Genomic DNA, 17,492 nt, shown 5'->3' on the forward strand with positions numbered 1-17,492 from the left:
TGAGTTTGTGTGTGTCTGCAGTGGGTGGCAGTATGTCAGTCTGGTTCCTGCAGAGTTGTCTGAGTATTTGATGTGGCACTGAACCTTGACCAGCTCAGAAGTGCTCGCTGTGACGCAAAAATTGTCATTTTGCGTCCGTCACTGGAAGCTCCTTTTCAGCCTCAGAAATACAAATATTTCCCATCTCAGGGGAAAATGAGGGAGGGATGCAAGACCATTCAAAAATACAACCAGGTTTCTAATGATACAAAGCTTAATGCAAATGGGTGAAGTATCCCTTTAAATCTATCTTCTTTTTGAGTCCATTGCGTGATTCATTCCTCAATAATGAGGAATACAATCAATGTGAGCAGTTAACAGTGTCTGAACTGTAAAAATGAGCATTAACACTTGTTGAAATTAAAGCTGCTGTGAGAAGATAAACCATGTCGACCCCGAAGGTACAGTAATATTACCACATTTTGATCAAACCTGATAGCTGCAGCCCGTTATTCAGTATGTGTATTCAACTGTTAGAATGATATCTGTAGGCCGTGACTAAATGGCTACATGCTCGTTGTAGATCGGTTTGTAAGGTTAAAAACTTTTTGGAGACAACGTAAGATGGATATATTTATCTTTTTGTTTGCAAACCAGAGACATAACTCGTGTTGACATTCTGCTCCCGGTAAAGCTGCTAAACGTGAGACATTAATGATGACACCAGTAATGATGCAGCCTCACGTTACATCTCAATCTGTTATAAATAATATCTGCAGGGATGTTTATTCTGTCATCTAATAGTTGCTTTCGTGTTAGGCGTTAGACGGATGTCTATGTAATAAGTGAAGTTATAATGGTCTGTTTATGCATTGCTAACAGTGTATGAGGTTCATGTTTTTCAAAATCAGTTTTCCTTGTATTCCAGGATTCAACCTAAACTTCAATTTTCCATCAGTGAAGAGCAGGAGCAGCATCAATACAGGAATGTAGCATATACACAATGTGTGTTTTGGCTGCTTGGGAGAGGGGAACAACGTTATGAATCAAAACTGCTGGGTATTGAAATTCAGAGATGCTTTCCCAAAAGGACAGTATCCTGGCTTCAGGATGCGCTGCCTTGCGTAAAAATGTGACTTACGTAAGTACCTGTTGTGGCTTTGCTTTAGCTATTTTTGTGCAATTTCGGGTTGAGTTTACATGGTGAGTTAATTTAAGTATTTTGTTTTGAACATTGTTGTGCCATCGCGCACGGATTTTTGGTTCTATCTTCTCATTTATATTTACATAAACCCTAAAACAGCCATACGAGTGTACCAGTCCTACATAAGACCACTCTTTGAAAATTCAATGCCTGCTTGGTGCAATGTAGGGAATATTCAACGAGGGAAAATTCAAGTCATTCAAAACCTGGCTATCAAAAGGTGCTTCAGACTCCCTGCTTCTCCAGCAATAAATACACTCACCAACTCGCCGGCCTCATGACCCTACAATAAAGAATGTCTGTCCTGGCAATAAAATATCTTCATGGAGCTAAAAAGAAAACCCCAACTCTTCGGCCAATCATAGAGGAGGAGAAGACTAACCCACCAAGATACCTCTGCAGCACTCAAATGTCTGTCCTACTAAAATTTAAAAACCAAGACTTAAGATGAGATAACAAGAATTTGAGACCAACCCTAAATGGTTTTCTACAGCAATTTCCAAACTTTTTGAGGTATTTAATAAATTATAAAGGCTATTTATGCACCCATGTGCATCCACACAGGGGCGCACAAGCACAGCTACACAAAAAAAAAAAAAAAAGGGTGAGTGATGATTGTGAACTATTGAATTGTGAATGAATCCCAAATGATCCTTTACGACCTCCTTTCTAACACCTTCCTCTCTGGAGCAACCCAAATGGAAAAGCAGGACTGAAAGTGACTGCCAGTCCTGAGCTGTCCCTATAGGAATGTGATATTATGTCTATATTGTTGCTTTAAGGCACACCAAAATGTACCTTCATGTAGAAGCTGATTTCCTATCGTCTGATGTCAGTGAATGTCACTTTCTGCAATTTGATATTATATAGGCTAGTCAAATAGCAAAAAAGTTAGCTACAGACACGTATTTAACAAGAAATTAACTCTTATATTTGATGTGGGTGGCTCTTAAAAGAGCCGTTTTAGTGGGGTCGTTGATTGATAGCTCACTTCTTCTTGGGTGCTGCCTTCTTGGCTTTGGGTTTGGCGACCTTCTTAGCGGGGGACTTCTTGGCTGCGGGGGCTTTCTTGGCTGCGGGGGCCTTTTTCACAACCTTCTTGGTACTCTTAACGGCCTTCTTTGGGCTCTTGGCTGATTTCTTGACAGCTGCGGGTTTGTTGGCCTTCTTCGGGGACTTCTTAGCGGCTGGCTTCTTAGCTGGCGATGCCTTGGGCTTCTTGGCCGCAGGTTTCTTAGCTACGGTCTTCTTGACTACTTTAGGAGCCGCTTTCTTAGCTGCCGGTTTCTTGGTCGTCTTCTCCTCAGCCTTCTTGTTCATCTTGAACGAGCCGGAGGCTCCGATCCCCTTGACCTGGATCAGAGTCCCCTTGACCACCAGGCTTTTGATGGCGACTTTAACGCGGCTGTTGTTCTTCTCCACATCGTAGCCTCCGGCAGCCAGGTTCTTCTTGATGGCGGCCACGGACACGCCGCTCCGCTCCTTGGATGCGGACACAGCTTTCACGATGAGCTCGCTGACGCTGGGGCCGGTCTTCTTCGGCTTGGGGGCCTTCTTCTTTGCCACTTTGGCCGGGGCTGGTGCTTCTTCTGCCATAGTTTTCTCGGAGTGTCTGTCTCACAGGAAGTGGATAAACTGTTGGAGTCTCTGCTCTCGAGGCTGCTCTTAAACACACCATGAGAACCGTAGAGACTCAACTCACTCCGCGTCTCTCTGTGCCGTGTTAAAATCGGTCAACTTGTGTTTTCTGTCGGTGATAAAAAGAGTCCTAACTAAATGTAGGAGCCGTGCTGAAGGCTGACAGTAAAGGAGCTCATAGGGGACTTGTGTCTCTTCATATTGAAGTCATGTTGAGCTCTGCTGCTCGATCATTTTTCTTTGTGGAGCCTCCAAACCTCACACATTCACCGTCCCGACCAGCTCTGCTCGGCGACTTTTCACGCTCATTTCTCTCCTAAAATCATTAAAATCACATCAGAGCTCCATGAAAAGTCGTTTTCCTGCAGATGTGGATGTTTGTTCAGAGACTCAGAGTGAAAACAAACATCTGTTGATGATCACTTTATGATAAAATCACGTTTTCCTGATGGCAGCAAACACACTGATGATGGCTGAGGTCTAGGCTGCAGTTTGGTCAGACTGCTCACTGACACCGTGAACATTTCAGCTGATTTTCATAATAAATCAATGAAAAACTGAAACACTTGTATTTTCCATGGGAGAAAGGTGAGTTTTAGAGTTTATTTTTATTGATCCTTTGTTTTTTTAACTGAATGTGGAGCTCAGAAAGTAAAAAAAGAAGACCTAACAGTGATAAGAGGGACTCCGTGTGGAGAGATATAGAAATTGATAAATCAGGGGATTTCTTTCCCTTTTAAAGACAGAATCTAGAAAATAATTACACAGTATCCTATAGAAAAACTGCGACCTTCACAACATGACTTAATGCATTTTACTAGATTCTGAATATTTGACAATAGGCCATAGTGGTAAATGGACTTGAGCTTGTATAGCGCACACCTACTCATTTACACACTGATGGCAGAGGTTTCTATGTAAAGTGACCATCAGAAGTAACTAATCCCAAGCAACTCAGAGTTAAGTGTCTTGCTCAAGGACACATTTGAGATGTAGCTGCAGGAGCTGGGGACCGAACCCCCGACCCAAGTGAGACGACCGACTCTGCTAACTCAGTGGCTCAGTGTGTTTCAAGCTTCACTAATCAGAAGTACGCTACATGTAGATCCACATTATAATCACAGCTGATTTTAAGATGAGGCTAAATGTTATTTGTTAGCATCAGACTGATGAGCAAAATAAAGCCAAAGTAGTGTAGTGAGTGTAGTAAGCATAAGTGTGTGCCTTACGGAAATTATCTAAATTAAATTATCTTAATTTTTAAAGCTCTTTTCCGTTGGTCTTACATTTCAAACAAATAAAAACGGATGCAAAATATTTCTAATTTCCAATTTAACTTATTCCTCTTATAGGCTACATGAAAAGACAAATATTCTTTTAGAAACATGATCATCCAAAATCACAACTTTATTATTCTAAGACTTTCACAGTTGTGCTAATGTTCAATAGCCTATTTAGATCTGATAACTTTAATGTCATATTTGGTTCTTTTCTGACCCTCTCATGGCTGTAGGATGTAGTTAACAGACTCAAGTCTTTAAACATTTGAGACACAAATAACATGTCATTCAGCTGTTCAGATTTATTTCTAAGTAGCAGAAATTTTAACCCATAAACAAAATGTGTCTGCATTAACTCGCATTACATTTGAATTGAAGATTAGCCTGCTTAAAATAATAAAATGACAGGTTTCACTGTGATTCTCTGTGATTCTTTCTTTGATGAGGGCTAATAAATCAACCTCAGAGAGGACATCTTAAAAACGTGTTACCGTGACAACAGGAGGACCACAGGAAAAGTTCAAGACAAAACAAAAATGACAGATGATCAGTATTTAGAGTGACAAGGTTTCCATGGTTACAGAGATTTCAACCCAAGACTGTACATGAACTCTATAACTAATAACATTTAAACACTTTGACAGGGGAAACATCTTGTGTTGGTCCGTTTGACCACTTGTGCGTCTCCATTTTGTTTGATTAATGTCCTAATCTTTTCTTTATTGTTCTACTTGGAAGTCTTCACCAATCACTTTCTGAATCAGCTTAAAGTCACCTAAATGTTGACTTACAATGCATATTTTTTTACATCATTCCTTCACCCCAAATGATGATTGTTCCTGATTTTGAATCCACATGTTCATAATAATTTCACATTCTGGACACATGGTGAATTTTTCCCCAGACTAAGGTGCAATGAATGCCAACTGAGATCGATAATCTTTTAATCATTTTAACACAATAATTCAGTGTTTTATTGACACTGACCAAAAGTATCCATGATTGAGAACCAACACCAAGTTAACACCTGAGGACTAATGTTTATGTTTCAAAGTAATGTCTAGGAATTATGCAGTTTAGCAATTTGTGTACAAGTTCATCTTCCTACAAAAATGAATAGACAAAAGCCAAATGTTTGCACCAAGGGAGATAGCTAGCTAGGCTAAACCCAAAGCTTCAGGTAACAAATCTCAACGCTTTTTACTGTAAACACAAACAAGGTAAAGACAACTTTGATCTTTTTGGATGTACTAATTGGCTTCTTTAATACTTCACACCAACCAGTTTTTGAAACATCTTTTAATAACTTAAATATTGGCACAACATTTACTTTGTATTAGTCCTTCACAGTGAAGTATGATTGTTGCATATTAAGAGTATAAGGTTTTCAGAACGAATGACATTCTAATAAGTTTAATTGCCTGACAGACTTGTAATTTATGCCTACTAGGTTCTGTCATACAGCGTACTAGTTTCAGCTCCATGATATTGACACAAAATCTCCAATTCAGGCTCAGTAGAACCATATTGATTGACAGGATTTAAGTTTGTTTCAAGATAAGGTCTAGGAGTTATGAGATTTAGCTGAATGTGTACAATTTAGACGCAGAAACTATCTTCACACCGAAATAAACCTATAGCTGCAATCAGATGAGTATGCAGAGCAAGATCTGATGCACCACGTGACACATTGCCCTACGACATAATGTAACTTTTTAGGCACAGGTAGCTTTGCTCTCTACAGAGTTTGTGGGCGGCCCTTAAAAGGACCTTTGGTTTTGGGATTATCAGAGATGAACGTTTAACCTCCGAATCCGTACAGGGTGCGTCCCTGTCTCTTCAGAGCGTACACCACATCCATGGCGGTGACGGTCTTCCTCTTGGCGTGCTCGGTGTAGGTGACGGCATCACGGATCACGTTCTCCAGGAACACCTTCAACACACCGCGGGTCTCCTCGTAGATCAGACCGGAGATACGCTTCACACCACCACGGCGAGCCAGACGGCGGATAGCGGGTTTGGTGATTCCCTGGATGTTATCACGGAGGACTTTACGGTGACGCTTAGCGCCTCCTTTGCCGAGTCCTTTACCTCCCTTTCCTCTTCCTGACATAATTATTCTTCAGTTGTAAATCGCTGAATGGCGAGAGACGGAAAAGTCCCATATATATATATATCTCACTGAGGACGTTAGAGCAGAAGGGGGCGGCCTCATTGTAGCTTTTTGTTGCGTTGGCGCCCCCTGCAAGAAGCAGCAGGAATCACAGACTCCTAGCTCGTCTCGTGCGCATGTAAAACCCGAGTCATTGGGCATGCGCACTTCCCATAGCATGACGTCACTTCTGAGGTTTATTTGGGAATGTACGTCAAAGCAGATGGGACCAAAAGAAATTACTGAAAAGATTATGAATATAATCTAAATAAAATAAAATATACTGGGTAAGTTCTTCATTGTAAACTGCTCTAACAGCATGACGTGGGACAGAGCAGCTGAACGTGTGATGGAAACAAATTGAGAAGAAATTAAATAGTCATATAGGCTATACTGTAGCTGAACATCTTAAACAAAGACAAACCAGTCTTTGTACTTTTAGTTTTACTTTACTATCTGTAGGGTCCTTTCCTTAATGTTGTGAGAAACAGATTGTTTTTATAAAAGTAACTCTCTCTCTCTCTCTGGATATAGGCCTATGTTAAAGATTTAATTTCAGGCTGTTTTGTGCCTTTATTGGAGAGACAGAATAGTGGATAGAGTCTGAAATCGAGAGAGAGAGAGAGAGAGAGAGAGAGAGAGAGAGAGAGAGAGAGAGTAGGGAATGACATGTGGATAGGAGCCGCAGGTCGGATTTGAACCGTGGCCGCCCGCTTCAAGGACTAGGCTACAGCCTCTGTTCATGAGGCACAAACTAACCCTGTCATAAACGCCCAAACTATTTTTGAGTAGTTCCAAAAATGAATCTATGACACCTAAAAATTGTTTTAAAGATGAGGTTTCAAGTAGCAGAATCTATTAACTTGTGAACTTAGGTGCATGTCAGTAAGATTGTTTTGAAGATTTCTCAAAGAAAAATAAAGTTGCAGAAAAGTGTGAAGATGTCTAAGAATTCCTGCCAGGTGTCGGGTTTTCTCCTGATATCTCATTAAAAAAAATAGATGTGGCACATCGAAGAAGCAAAGAAAGCTCCAACATGACATATTATTCAGGTTTTATTTCTTCTAATATTCATATCTGTTCTAGTGCTCAGTCACATGCCAAAAGTCTCCCCATGCAAAATCACTGTTTTTCATTTTTATTTTTGTTAGTTTTTCATGTTAGCTGTTGAAATATCTCAGGGTAACATAGTACAAATCAATATGTTGCATTTCAGAGAACCATGGACCCACATTTGTCTTCCTCAGTCGCTGCTTTAGGTGTATTGTTCAATAGAAAACGCTCCCGAGTCGCTGGACCTCATGATGGCCTCGTTATGTCTAAGCGACAGCTGTGAGCGGTACAAGCCGTTTCCGTTGTGCAGCGGGCTGTCCGACACCTGCAGAAGAGAGAAAGAGTAACTGTATGCTTAACAAATAAATTTAGTTTAATCTAAAGATTAAGAAAAACATCTAGATTTCTTGCTGTGACTAACATGACGAGAATTATCACCCAACACAACTAACAACCTTTTCTCTACACAGAGCATTTTGACCTCTTTTACTTCCTTGTGTTTTGGTATTCTACTGTGGAAACATTGACTTTATATGACAAAGACTTAGCCTAAGGTCTGACATGTGAAGCCAGTGTGGATGAGTATTGAACTTGCACTCTAACAATAGCCAGAAGGGGGCGTCTCCACTGTGTCAAGGCTCCCACATTTTGACCAGCATTTAGTTGATAAACTAACATTTGAAAACCCCTCGCTCCTCCCCAGTTCCACCTCCACATCCAATCTAATATGATAATTTATGGCACCTCGATGCTTTAAATTGATTGTCCAGAGACCAATAAGTAATATAAATGAAGCCTATTACACTTTTCATATAGGCCTACAGTTTATGCCCTTCATTACAGTAATAGGCGGTGAGGTGATTTCAGGGAAAACACCAAAAATAACCCACTTTACATAATCTCTCCAGCAGCCAATAACTAACGATTCGCTGATGAACAACGTGATGCTATTTCTCACATAGTTATCTGTATAAATGCATATAAAAAGTCACTTTTTTTTACTTAAACAAAACAACTCTGAAAGGTCAGTTTACAAATTGTGCACCCAAAGCTGCTAAAAAAAGTCCATGATTACAGCTTCAAGTAATGAGAAAAGCACACATTCAAGGTTATCAACAAGGATAAATCTAAACTAAAGGATAGGGTGAATTTACATTGTGATGGAGTATTTTAGGAACTGTCTATTATACCTCTTCAAACTTCTTGGCCTTGTACTGCTCGGCTCCTTTCAGGAAGTTCAGCAGTATGATGTCACACAGCACTGTGCCCTGAAGAATCAAAACAACAACATTTAATGTTGTTCCTCCTTAGGGTAAAAGGATCCCAACCTTCAACCTAAACAGCAATTTTAACTCACAAAACATTGGAGTCGCTCGTAATTTCTTGAACTGGTTAGTTTGATTTAATGACTTTGGTGTTTAATTAGTTTGAAAGCAACACAACATTGTGGAAATGCCAATAAATTAGTACCATATCCTAGCTAAATCAACCGATTGGAAGAAACAAGGCTACAGTTGGAGATAAAATTGTGTTTTTTTCAGTTTCATCGATCAGTTTTGTCGTATAACAAAGGCAACTTAATGACAGATGGGTGATACATAAACAAATCTTGCATGGCTTGTTCCTAAAATGTTGGTAATACTCACCACTCCCACTGATGTGAAGGCTGCGACCATGTTGATGAGTGTCGGGATCATGTTGAACTTCCCTGCCTACGAAGGAAGGTTTTTTATCAATAATCTCTGTCTACAAATCTACAACACTTTATAAATAAAGTGGTAATGTTGATTTGATTGTCTTTTCTAATGCCCATGTATTTATTTCTCTCTGAGGTTTACATTGTGAATAAAGTGACTGATGTGGAAATTTTTTTTTTAAGTCAGCCTGTCTCGAGAGCTTTCCTTCACAAGATTATAAAAACAACTTAAACTACTTTACACAGAGTAACAATTATGGAGCTTTAATGTTGAGATTGCACACACATGAAAAAATGATGGACATAGTGTCAGAGACATTGTTCCCTAAAGAGGTGTTTTGAAGCCCAACGATGGTGCTTGCCATAATGGAAATTTTATTAAACTAATGTTATATAAATCTAAAAACAGACAAAGAGGTGGAATTTAGGCGGGCTTAAGCTGTTTCAAAAACAACTACAGCATGCCAACATATCAGTCAATTATTTAAAGTTATTTAAAAAAAGTCACACATATACAGTCTTTACCAATACAAAAATTATCTGTTACAGACTATTGTGTGTGAACATTTTTATTTCTGCTGTCTAAATGGGCATTATAATTGGGAGTCTAATGGTGATTGTTGGGTTTTTGCAGGCATTTGCAGGCATCAAGTGGACACTGGAGGAATTGCAGGTTTTTTGCACTTTTTACAAACTTTCACATTGGCTTATTTTTTCAACACTTGAGGTTGCTGTCCTGTCTTACAGTAATACACAAAGACCATATTGATTATTAAAGATTTGACCAGGTTTACCTCGTAACTTCTCAAACAAGGAAGCAAAACGTTAAGTTAAACCTTGTAATATTGATTGAGCTTATAAACACACAGACACACAGATGCATACTCACATTTCCATTGACCAGAACATCAAACCTAATAGCGTAGGCTTTGACCAGAGCGCGGTAATCCGTCCCATTTTCCATTTTAAAGTATTTAGCGAACCTGTGCGGATAGACACTTTAAATGAATACAAACTTTAAGCTTGGGAATCAGTGTACCCTCTCTCTATAGGGACCTATAGAGACTTTTTAGAGCTGTAAAAATAATTCACGACAATCTGACCAGGAGACTTGAGTTCTCTGTTTCAGTTTCAGTTTATGAGACCAAGTAACTATTTACCTGAAATTGTAGCCAGGTGAGACTTCGTTCTTGGTTGACATGGCATCCAGTCGGGTGAACGAGTAGGAGGGGTTACACTCGTCATCTGACTTGTCCAGATCACATATCCAGCCGATCTTTATTCCAATCACTCCTCCCTGACAGAAATGTAAAAATCAGACAGATTACAAGTGATAGACGTTATTTGTATGCAGATGATATGATAGTGTGGAATTCTATACCAAAGAAATAGCAGGAGTTATAACAAGCCGATTAAATTGTCCCAAACATGAAGACTTCTGAACCTGACAGGAGACTCAGAAGCAGTCCCTAACAAATCGGAAGACATTAGCCCTATTCAGAACTGCTTTTTCAAGGAACGATATTTAAGTCCCTGTGACGGTTTGTATTCAATCTGAAAGTCACTGAGGCATAATGGGGGAAGAAGTGATCTTCCCTCTGTACTGCCTTGGGAGGTAGTAATAGAGGCGTTGCGGAGGTGAGAGAGGATCAACGGAGCCAGTGGGGTAGTGCAGCTCTGTGTGTGTGTGTGTGTACATATTTGACTGCGTGTGCATGTGGAGCTCCTGCTACTGCTGAAATCCTGTGAATTTACAGATTGGGACACCGATATTTCACCGTTGTGGAATCAATTTGAATGTACAAAGACGTAATGATGGCTGAGCTACATTACAGCAGTTTTGCGAAAACGCAGTATCAAAAGGGCCATTGAAGAGACTTATCTTATCTAGTCATTTTAGATACAGATGGTAAGATTTTGCAACCACTGGAAATCCTGCATGGTCACACAACTACAACTTATTGGCTGCAAGGGAGGCATTTCCTTCTCCCATACTTCAAATTTGCAATGGTTCAGCCAGAGTAACCAATGACACACTTATTTGTGCTTTCACACACGCTCAAAACCCTCAAAGACTTCATGAGATTTTCAGGCAATTGAAAAAAAAAAACCTTTTGATAAAAAGACCAAATTTATTATTGGTCTTATTACAACATGTCTTGCCTCCTGATCTTCCCCCCTCACCCATCCAACAGGCATAGCCTCCCGCTGTGAGGTACTTGTGTGACCAGGCAACTCAGGAAGATGTCAGGGGCAGCCTGCCTGAAAGCTGCTGCGCTTTCATTTTCTAGAAATTGTCCACAGTGTAGTGCAAACGGAGAATCACTGTGCGCTAACAATAAGTCAGCTTACAACTAACCACCCTCATATTGAAAACTGTTAAAGTTACACCAAACAATCAGGATGACGGGAACTTAAGCAAAACTCTCCTGATTTTATTTCAGCTTTGGTAAACTATCTGCAACAGTGGAACCCGTGAGAAGTCGCTGATATACTGTAAGACTCCCTTTGCAATTTCGATTTTTGACTCGGACCTCTCTGAAAAGAAACCTCTTGCATGTACCTTATCTGCCAGTTTGGTGAAGTTCTGCTGTGCGTAGCGTACCACATCTCCGACTCTGAAGATGGGGCAGTACGTGTTGTTGACCATGTCAAAACTACAATTCTTGATGTACGAGTCAGTGATGTTAGGAAGAAAGTTCCCTCTGTGTAACGAAAAACATGTCATCATATCAGCATGCCACTACAATGTGTAATCATCCTCCGCAGATTTCAAATCATAACAGTCATACTTGGTGTAGTTGAAGGTTGGGAAGCGGATGCTGTTCTTAATGAAAATGGTGAAATTCTCCACTTCCATCATTGGCGTTCTGCAAACAAGAGAAAAGGAAGGAAAAAAGATCAGTTTGGTCGCTAGAATCAAATTTTATATCTTTTAGGCTTAAACGCGTAACGTCAGTGCTTCTTAGATTCCTTGAACTTGCATTTCTTCATCTTCTTCTCCTTCTCTTTATCATTCATGGTTTGTGAATGTGTACGACGTAATACACTGATGTAAACGCTTACCATCCCTTGAATCGCGAAAAAGCATATCCACAAAAAATAATTTAACAAAAAACATAGACTATAACACTAACTAAACAGTGTGGATTTGATGAAGTATTCACAAATGTCTCACTCAACGTGCCGTTTATAATTTAAGACCTCTCAAAGTAAAATAAGACTTTATCAATGAGAACGTGGGAGTTGCTGGTCTACTGCTGCTGGGATTAATTTTTTGATTGTGTTGTTCTTTAACTTGGGTGTAAAAGGCATCTTAATCATCATAATGCAGAGTTCAGACTTACGTCTTGATGGTGTCGATCTCGGCAGGACACCATCCATTGATCTCACACGTCTTGATAGTCTTGTTGAAAGCAACACATCTCCCTGTGATATTTCCTGAGCGGGGAAAGAAAAACTGAATGCACACTGAAGGAGCAGGAGGTAATGTGATGGTGTTTTAAGTCATGCAAGAAAATTCTTATAGGGCTTTCACACTTGCAGAAAACTCCTGAAAGACTCCTGATATTTGCAGGAGGCGCTGTATGTGTGATCGAAACTATTATAAAAACTCCCCTATTATGTTTTCTGCAGCAAGCCCAAGTGAGCTGATATGAGAACGCAGCAGGATATTCTCCGGAGAATTCACCTCTACCCAATGGGAGGGGAGAGTGACTTTTATGTTCTGTGACTGGAGTCAGTGCATAGAGTGTATGAATGAGACCGCTATGATCTCGGTGCACATAATTAAATGGCTGCATTACGTTTTCTGTTCATCCGTTCTTCTCCGCTCTTTTATTGACATTGTGATTCTGCCGAACTAAACCTAGCATTGATATAAAGACAAATATTCTCATTATAGCATTGTATAGCGGTCTCTGTTACCTAGTCCACCATTTCCCAGTTGCTCATTTCAAGTCATGTTCTGCGACCTGAGACGCCCCCAACCCCGGCCTACCCACCCTCATCTGTGAGGTGCAACTCTAGAAGATTTCAAGGGCAGTCTGCCCAAAAATGTATAGAAATTTTTAGGAGTGCATGTGTGAAAACGACTTAAGGCTCGAAGATACATTTCAGTCTTAACAAACAAATTAAACATACATTTTATATGCATTAGTTTGATCAAAGCTATTCATTTTGTACTGAGGAGAAACAGACAGATCTCACCATAACTTCCCGGCTTGTTGAGAAACTTTGTGCAATCTTTTTCCTGAGAACAAATGTACTTCTGCTCACTCTGGGAATCACACACAATCACATAAGCAACAGTAATGAGCAGTAGAACAAATGACAATATGAGCAATATCAAACCCCCCAAATAATGAGAAAAGTCCATCCTCTCTGTCTTTTGCCTACTCCAATTTAGTGTGCTCAAACAAGCTGTTAGGAGATTTTCCCTTCATGACATCACAAAGGGCAGTAACCCCTCCCCCAGGTGGGTGACACTCCCACAGCTAGGTGTTTGTTCTGCCCTCTGAGTCTGCCTTCTCACCGTAAACAATAGGGCATGGAGCGAGAAAGCCCGAGCCACCCAAGCCCTTCCAGAGAGGGGGCGTGGTTAGACAAAGCTCATTTACATTTAAAGGTACAGACACAGAAACAGCCTGTTCTGAGCAGGGCTGAAATAGAGGGGTTTATAGGCATGATCAAATACAGGATCAGAGTGGAATTAGAACAAGAAACTTCGGGGACTCCTGAGAGTCATTTAAACTAGATAAAAAAATAGGATAATATGTGACTTTTAATCAGTCAAACACTAACAGGAAAATAGTTCCCTTTTTTAATTATGCTCATGTACTGTGGTTTTAATGATAAAGGAAGTATTAGTAAAGGTATACATTAATATAATGGTGGTAGTTTTGGAGGATTCAAAGCGACAATGTCTGACCTCAGGGCAATATCCTTGGACCTGGTTTTCTGTCGTGATCATTTTGGTGATGATACAGAAGACTGAAGCTCCCTGCAGACAAAGAATAATGATAACAACAATAATACCTTTGAAAATATAGCACCTTTTAAACAGTTGTTTACAAAGCAAACAAATACACATTTATCAGCGAGGCCAAACAGAGAGTGGTCTATAAAACTCAACGATGAGAGAGATGTGATTTAATTACAAGTATTGTTGATTTACCTGTTCTGATACTTGTTCAATGTAAAATCGATAGACGTGCTTAGAAAGAAATGCATTCAAATCTCATTTCAGTATTGCAATATTCACATAAACTAGAATTTACGAGCTTTAAGCTAAAATACAATTGATTCAATTATGTTTATTTCAATTACGTTACATTGGTCACCAAATAAAAACACAGGGACAACAGGGCCGCCACTAGAGGGGGCTTTGTGGTGGCCCATGGGTGTCCAATGCATTGATGTAAGGACTTTTAAGGTCCACTTACGATTTTATTTTAGCTATTGTCATTATCTTCTTCCTGTTTGTTGTATATTTTCATCCTTGAGTAGTCCCTTGTACGATTTCTGTAAGATCATCATGCAGGGAGTTATGCTCATTTTTCATTTGATTTATTTATTGAATTAGGGACCGTGCACTTTAATCAACATATCAGCAAACAGCAACCATGTAAATATGCCGGAGTTAGCACAAAATCTAAATTTCATCCGTAGTCCTAAAGGCAGGTACTAACAGAACACATAAAACACATTTACAATTACAGGAAACCTAAAATATTGTGAATTAGCTTTCTCGCTAACTCTGGCATCCTGTTGTTGATCATCCGTTGGTCTGTTCTTACCTGAGTAGGAGTGACGTAGTCTGCCACGTCCATCAGTTTGTTGTTGTAGACTCCAAAACCTTTCACTTTGGTCATCACTGAAGATTCAACAGCTGTGTCCCTTATCTGGTAGGCCTTCTCATAGACAAACACCCACCTGAAATGCACACAAACACACTGGTGTTTTAGTACTCAAAATCGATCTTTGTCTCAAGACCAGTCTCGAGACCACTATTTGAAGGTCTCTGTATTGTCTTGGAATCGAAAGCATTTTTGCTCTGTCTTGTCTTGGTCTCAGACTGGGTGGACTCTGGATTTTAAATCAAGACTGGTCAAGACCACGACTGATTGGCTATTTTTCCACATCATTACTGTGATTAGAAGGAACACGGCTCTTTCTAAAATAATAGATTTTTATCCCCCAGTTACGGCCGCAACCTTCCCAGTGTTACGGTCTAAGTGAGTGATACTTATGGTCTTGGTCTTGACTAGGTCTCGAACCCTAAATGTCTTGGTGTTGTCTTGGTCCCTGAGCACTCCGGTCTCGGTTAGTGCGGTCTTTACCACAACACTAGCACAAACACAAACACAAACACACACACACACACACACACACACACACACACACACACACACACACACACACACAAACCTGGTTTGAAATCGATTGTTTGTTGTCCCTCTTCCTTTATGACAGCTTTGTAGAGGACCCAGCCAATGATAATTTTTCACCTCTTCCATTTCCATTTATTTTGGTCGACACAGTAAGTGTTTATGGACAATTTCACAATCAGAAAGTCTCCATAAAATACTCAACACTGCATTGAAGTGGTGGATTTAATGGGGGTGAATTTTCTTTGTCTTTTTCTCACCTTTACCAGAGAACATTCTTAACATTAAACTAAAATAACGATCAACTTTTAGGCCGTTAAACTAAAACAGAGAGGGTTTGAGATGTTAATCTGCTTCAAAATATGCAAAAAGAAAATTATATTTGGTTATTGAACGATCAAGACTTTCATAAAGTGATCTTAAAGCTGATACTACACAATATTTTACAGAAATAAAAATATTTATGATGGTATAAAAAGCTTTGAAATGCATTATATTTACATTTAAATATATCCTATCATGCCAGGTGTGCTCTGAACATCTGTCAACTATTCAGGGCGTGTGATCCAATAATTAACTCCTTACACATTAAATCTTCTCCTATAAATGTGCGCATGTGTCGTTTTAATTTCACCAGATTGATATAAAGCAAGAGAAATACTGACCCGATAAAGTAGGTGATGATGAGGAGTTGGACGACGCGGTTGATGATGCCGATGGTCCAGCTCTTCACGACCACAGACTTTGTGGTTTCATACGTGAAGAAGTCGGTAATACAAGACCACATCCTCGCAGTACGAGTGTTCAGATTTTTTAAAAAAGAAGTAAGAAACGAAATAGAGAAAGTTCTAGTAGTTGTGGATTAAAGGCTGAAGCTGGAAAAAAAATTATCAGGCTAATTGAATAACAGATTTTACAAAGAGAATAATTCGGATGTTCAGTAGCGTAACTCCTTCTCCTCCTCACGAGAAAGATCCAAATAAGAAGTCCTAAAAGCTCCACAGAGACACCAATCTTCATGGGATACCCTCTTCCTGTAACTTCAGACTTTACATGTCATGATGATTAACATGTCAACAAGTAAACAGATTTCTCTCACTCTCTCTCTCTGCCTCACTCTTTGTCTTCCCCCATCCTCCTCTCTCCTCTCCTTTATCTCTGGTTTCCCCCTAAGTGACTCCTCATAACCTCCCCTCCTCCTCCTCTTCCTCCTCCCTCCTCCTCCCCCTCCTCCTGCACAAAGCAACAAAGAAGTTCATGGTTAAGATTTGTGAGTGCATCATGTTGAATTTTATGTCAAGAGAAAACATTTTGTTTTTTATAAAAGGAGGAAAAAAACCTGTCAAAACTCTGCTTATATTTATGCTTCTAGCCCTTTTCAAGACAATTTCTCGAGAAGAAACATGTTTAAAACCAAGTAAAAACATGATTACCATGCCCTACACTTGTTTGCTTGTTCAGTGTCAGTTATTGATTTATTTGTGGTCACCTGTTCACGGGTACTAGAACTGTTGTTGGCTTTTTCCTGCAGAGAAGACAGCAGGCCGACAAGACCTTTTGGCCAGCTTCAATGTCAGCCATAACATGAATTACCTAACATACTCATGATAGATAGATAGATAGATAGATAGATAGATAGATAGATAGATAGATAGATAGATAGATAGATAGATAGATATACTTTATTGTTTGTCCCAACAGAGACAGAAATTCTCCTTTAACAACAACAATAAACACAACTTACATTAAAAACAGAAAGTGCAGTACATTAAAAGAGGACTTAAAAACAACAGTTTCTAAAAAGGGGGGTCTATTTGATTTTGTAGATGTTTTTCCGGGCCAGAGGGACTTAGTAGTGTTTGCCTGATGGCAGTAACTGGAACTGGATGGCATATATAGCCTCAGAATGATTTAAATATCTCACCTGAGTGCTGTAAGAACTCAAGAACTCTTTTCTCCTTAAACAACCAGCGGGTCAATCACACAATAAATATGAATTCATTCAAATGGCTTCATCCATCAAGTCAGAGGTCGACCGCAGTGAGTGGGTCAGACCTCGTTTAGGATGAGAGACTACCATCAGCCTCCACATCCGAACACA

At 39.7% G+C, this 17,492-nt stretch overlaps 3 protein-coding genes across 3 annotated transcripts; all 3 read right to left on the bottom strand.

The window, feature by feature from the left end:
• Positions 1–2,014: 2,014 nt before the first annotated feature.
• Positions 2,015–2,825, bottom strand: LOC132986018 (histone H1-like). The gene has a single exon (XM_061052938.1). It carries the CDS (start codon positions 2,777–2,779, stop codon positions 2,171–2,173), a length of 609 nt encoding a protein of 202 aa, XP_060908921.1. The 5' UTR covers positions 2,780–2,825; the 3' UTR covers positions 2,015–2,170.
• A 3,003-nt stretch (positions 2,826–5,828) lies between these two features.
• LOC132986270 (histone H4) lies at positions 5,829–6,301 on the bottom strand. Its single transcript, XM_061052956.1, has one exon. The coding sequence runs from the start codon at positions 6,212–6,214 to the stop codon at positions 5,903–5,905; it is 312 nt and encodes a 103-aa protein (XP_060908939.1). The 5' UTR covers positions 6,215–6,301; the 3' UTR covers positions 5,829–5,902.
• Positions 6,302–7,301: 1,000 nt separating this feature from the next.
• On the bottom strand, positions 7,302–16,519 carry LOC132985969 (P2X purinoceptor 3-like). The gene is made up of 12 exons (XM_061052935.1): positions 16,057–16,519; positions 14,801–14,936; positions 13,933–14,004; positions 13,212–13,281; positions 12,350–12,443; positions 11,795–11,872; positions 11,566–11,707; positions 10,163–10,299; positions 9,892–9,985; positions 8,953–9,018; positions 8,497–8,574; positions 7,302–7,631 (listed from the first exon to the last, which is right to left on the bottom strand). Exons 1-12 carry the CDS (start codon positions 16,176–16,178, stop codon positions 7,509–7,511), a joined length of 1,212 nt encoding a protein of 403 aa, XP_060908918.1. The 5' UTR covers positions 16,179–16,519; the 3' UTR covers positions 7,302–7,508.
• Between the last annotated feature and the right edge of the window lie 973 nt (positions 16,520–17,492).

Source organism: Labrus mixtus, chromosome 2 (assembly GCF_963584025.1).
Source record: "Labrus mixtus chromosome 2, fLabMix1.1, whole genome shotgun sequence".
NCBI classification, from domain to species: Eukaryota; Metazoa; Chordata; class Actinopteri; order Labriformes; family Labridae; genus Labrus; species Labrus mixtus.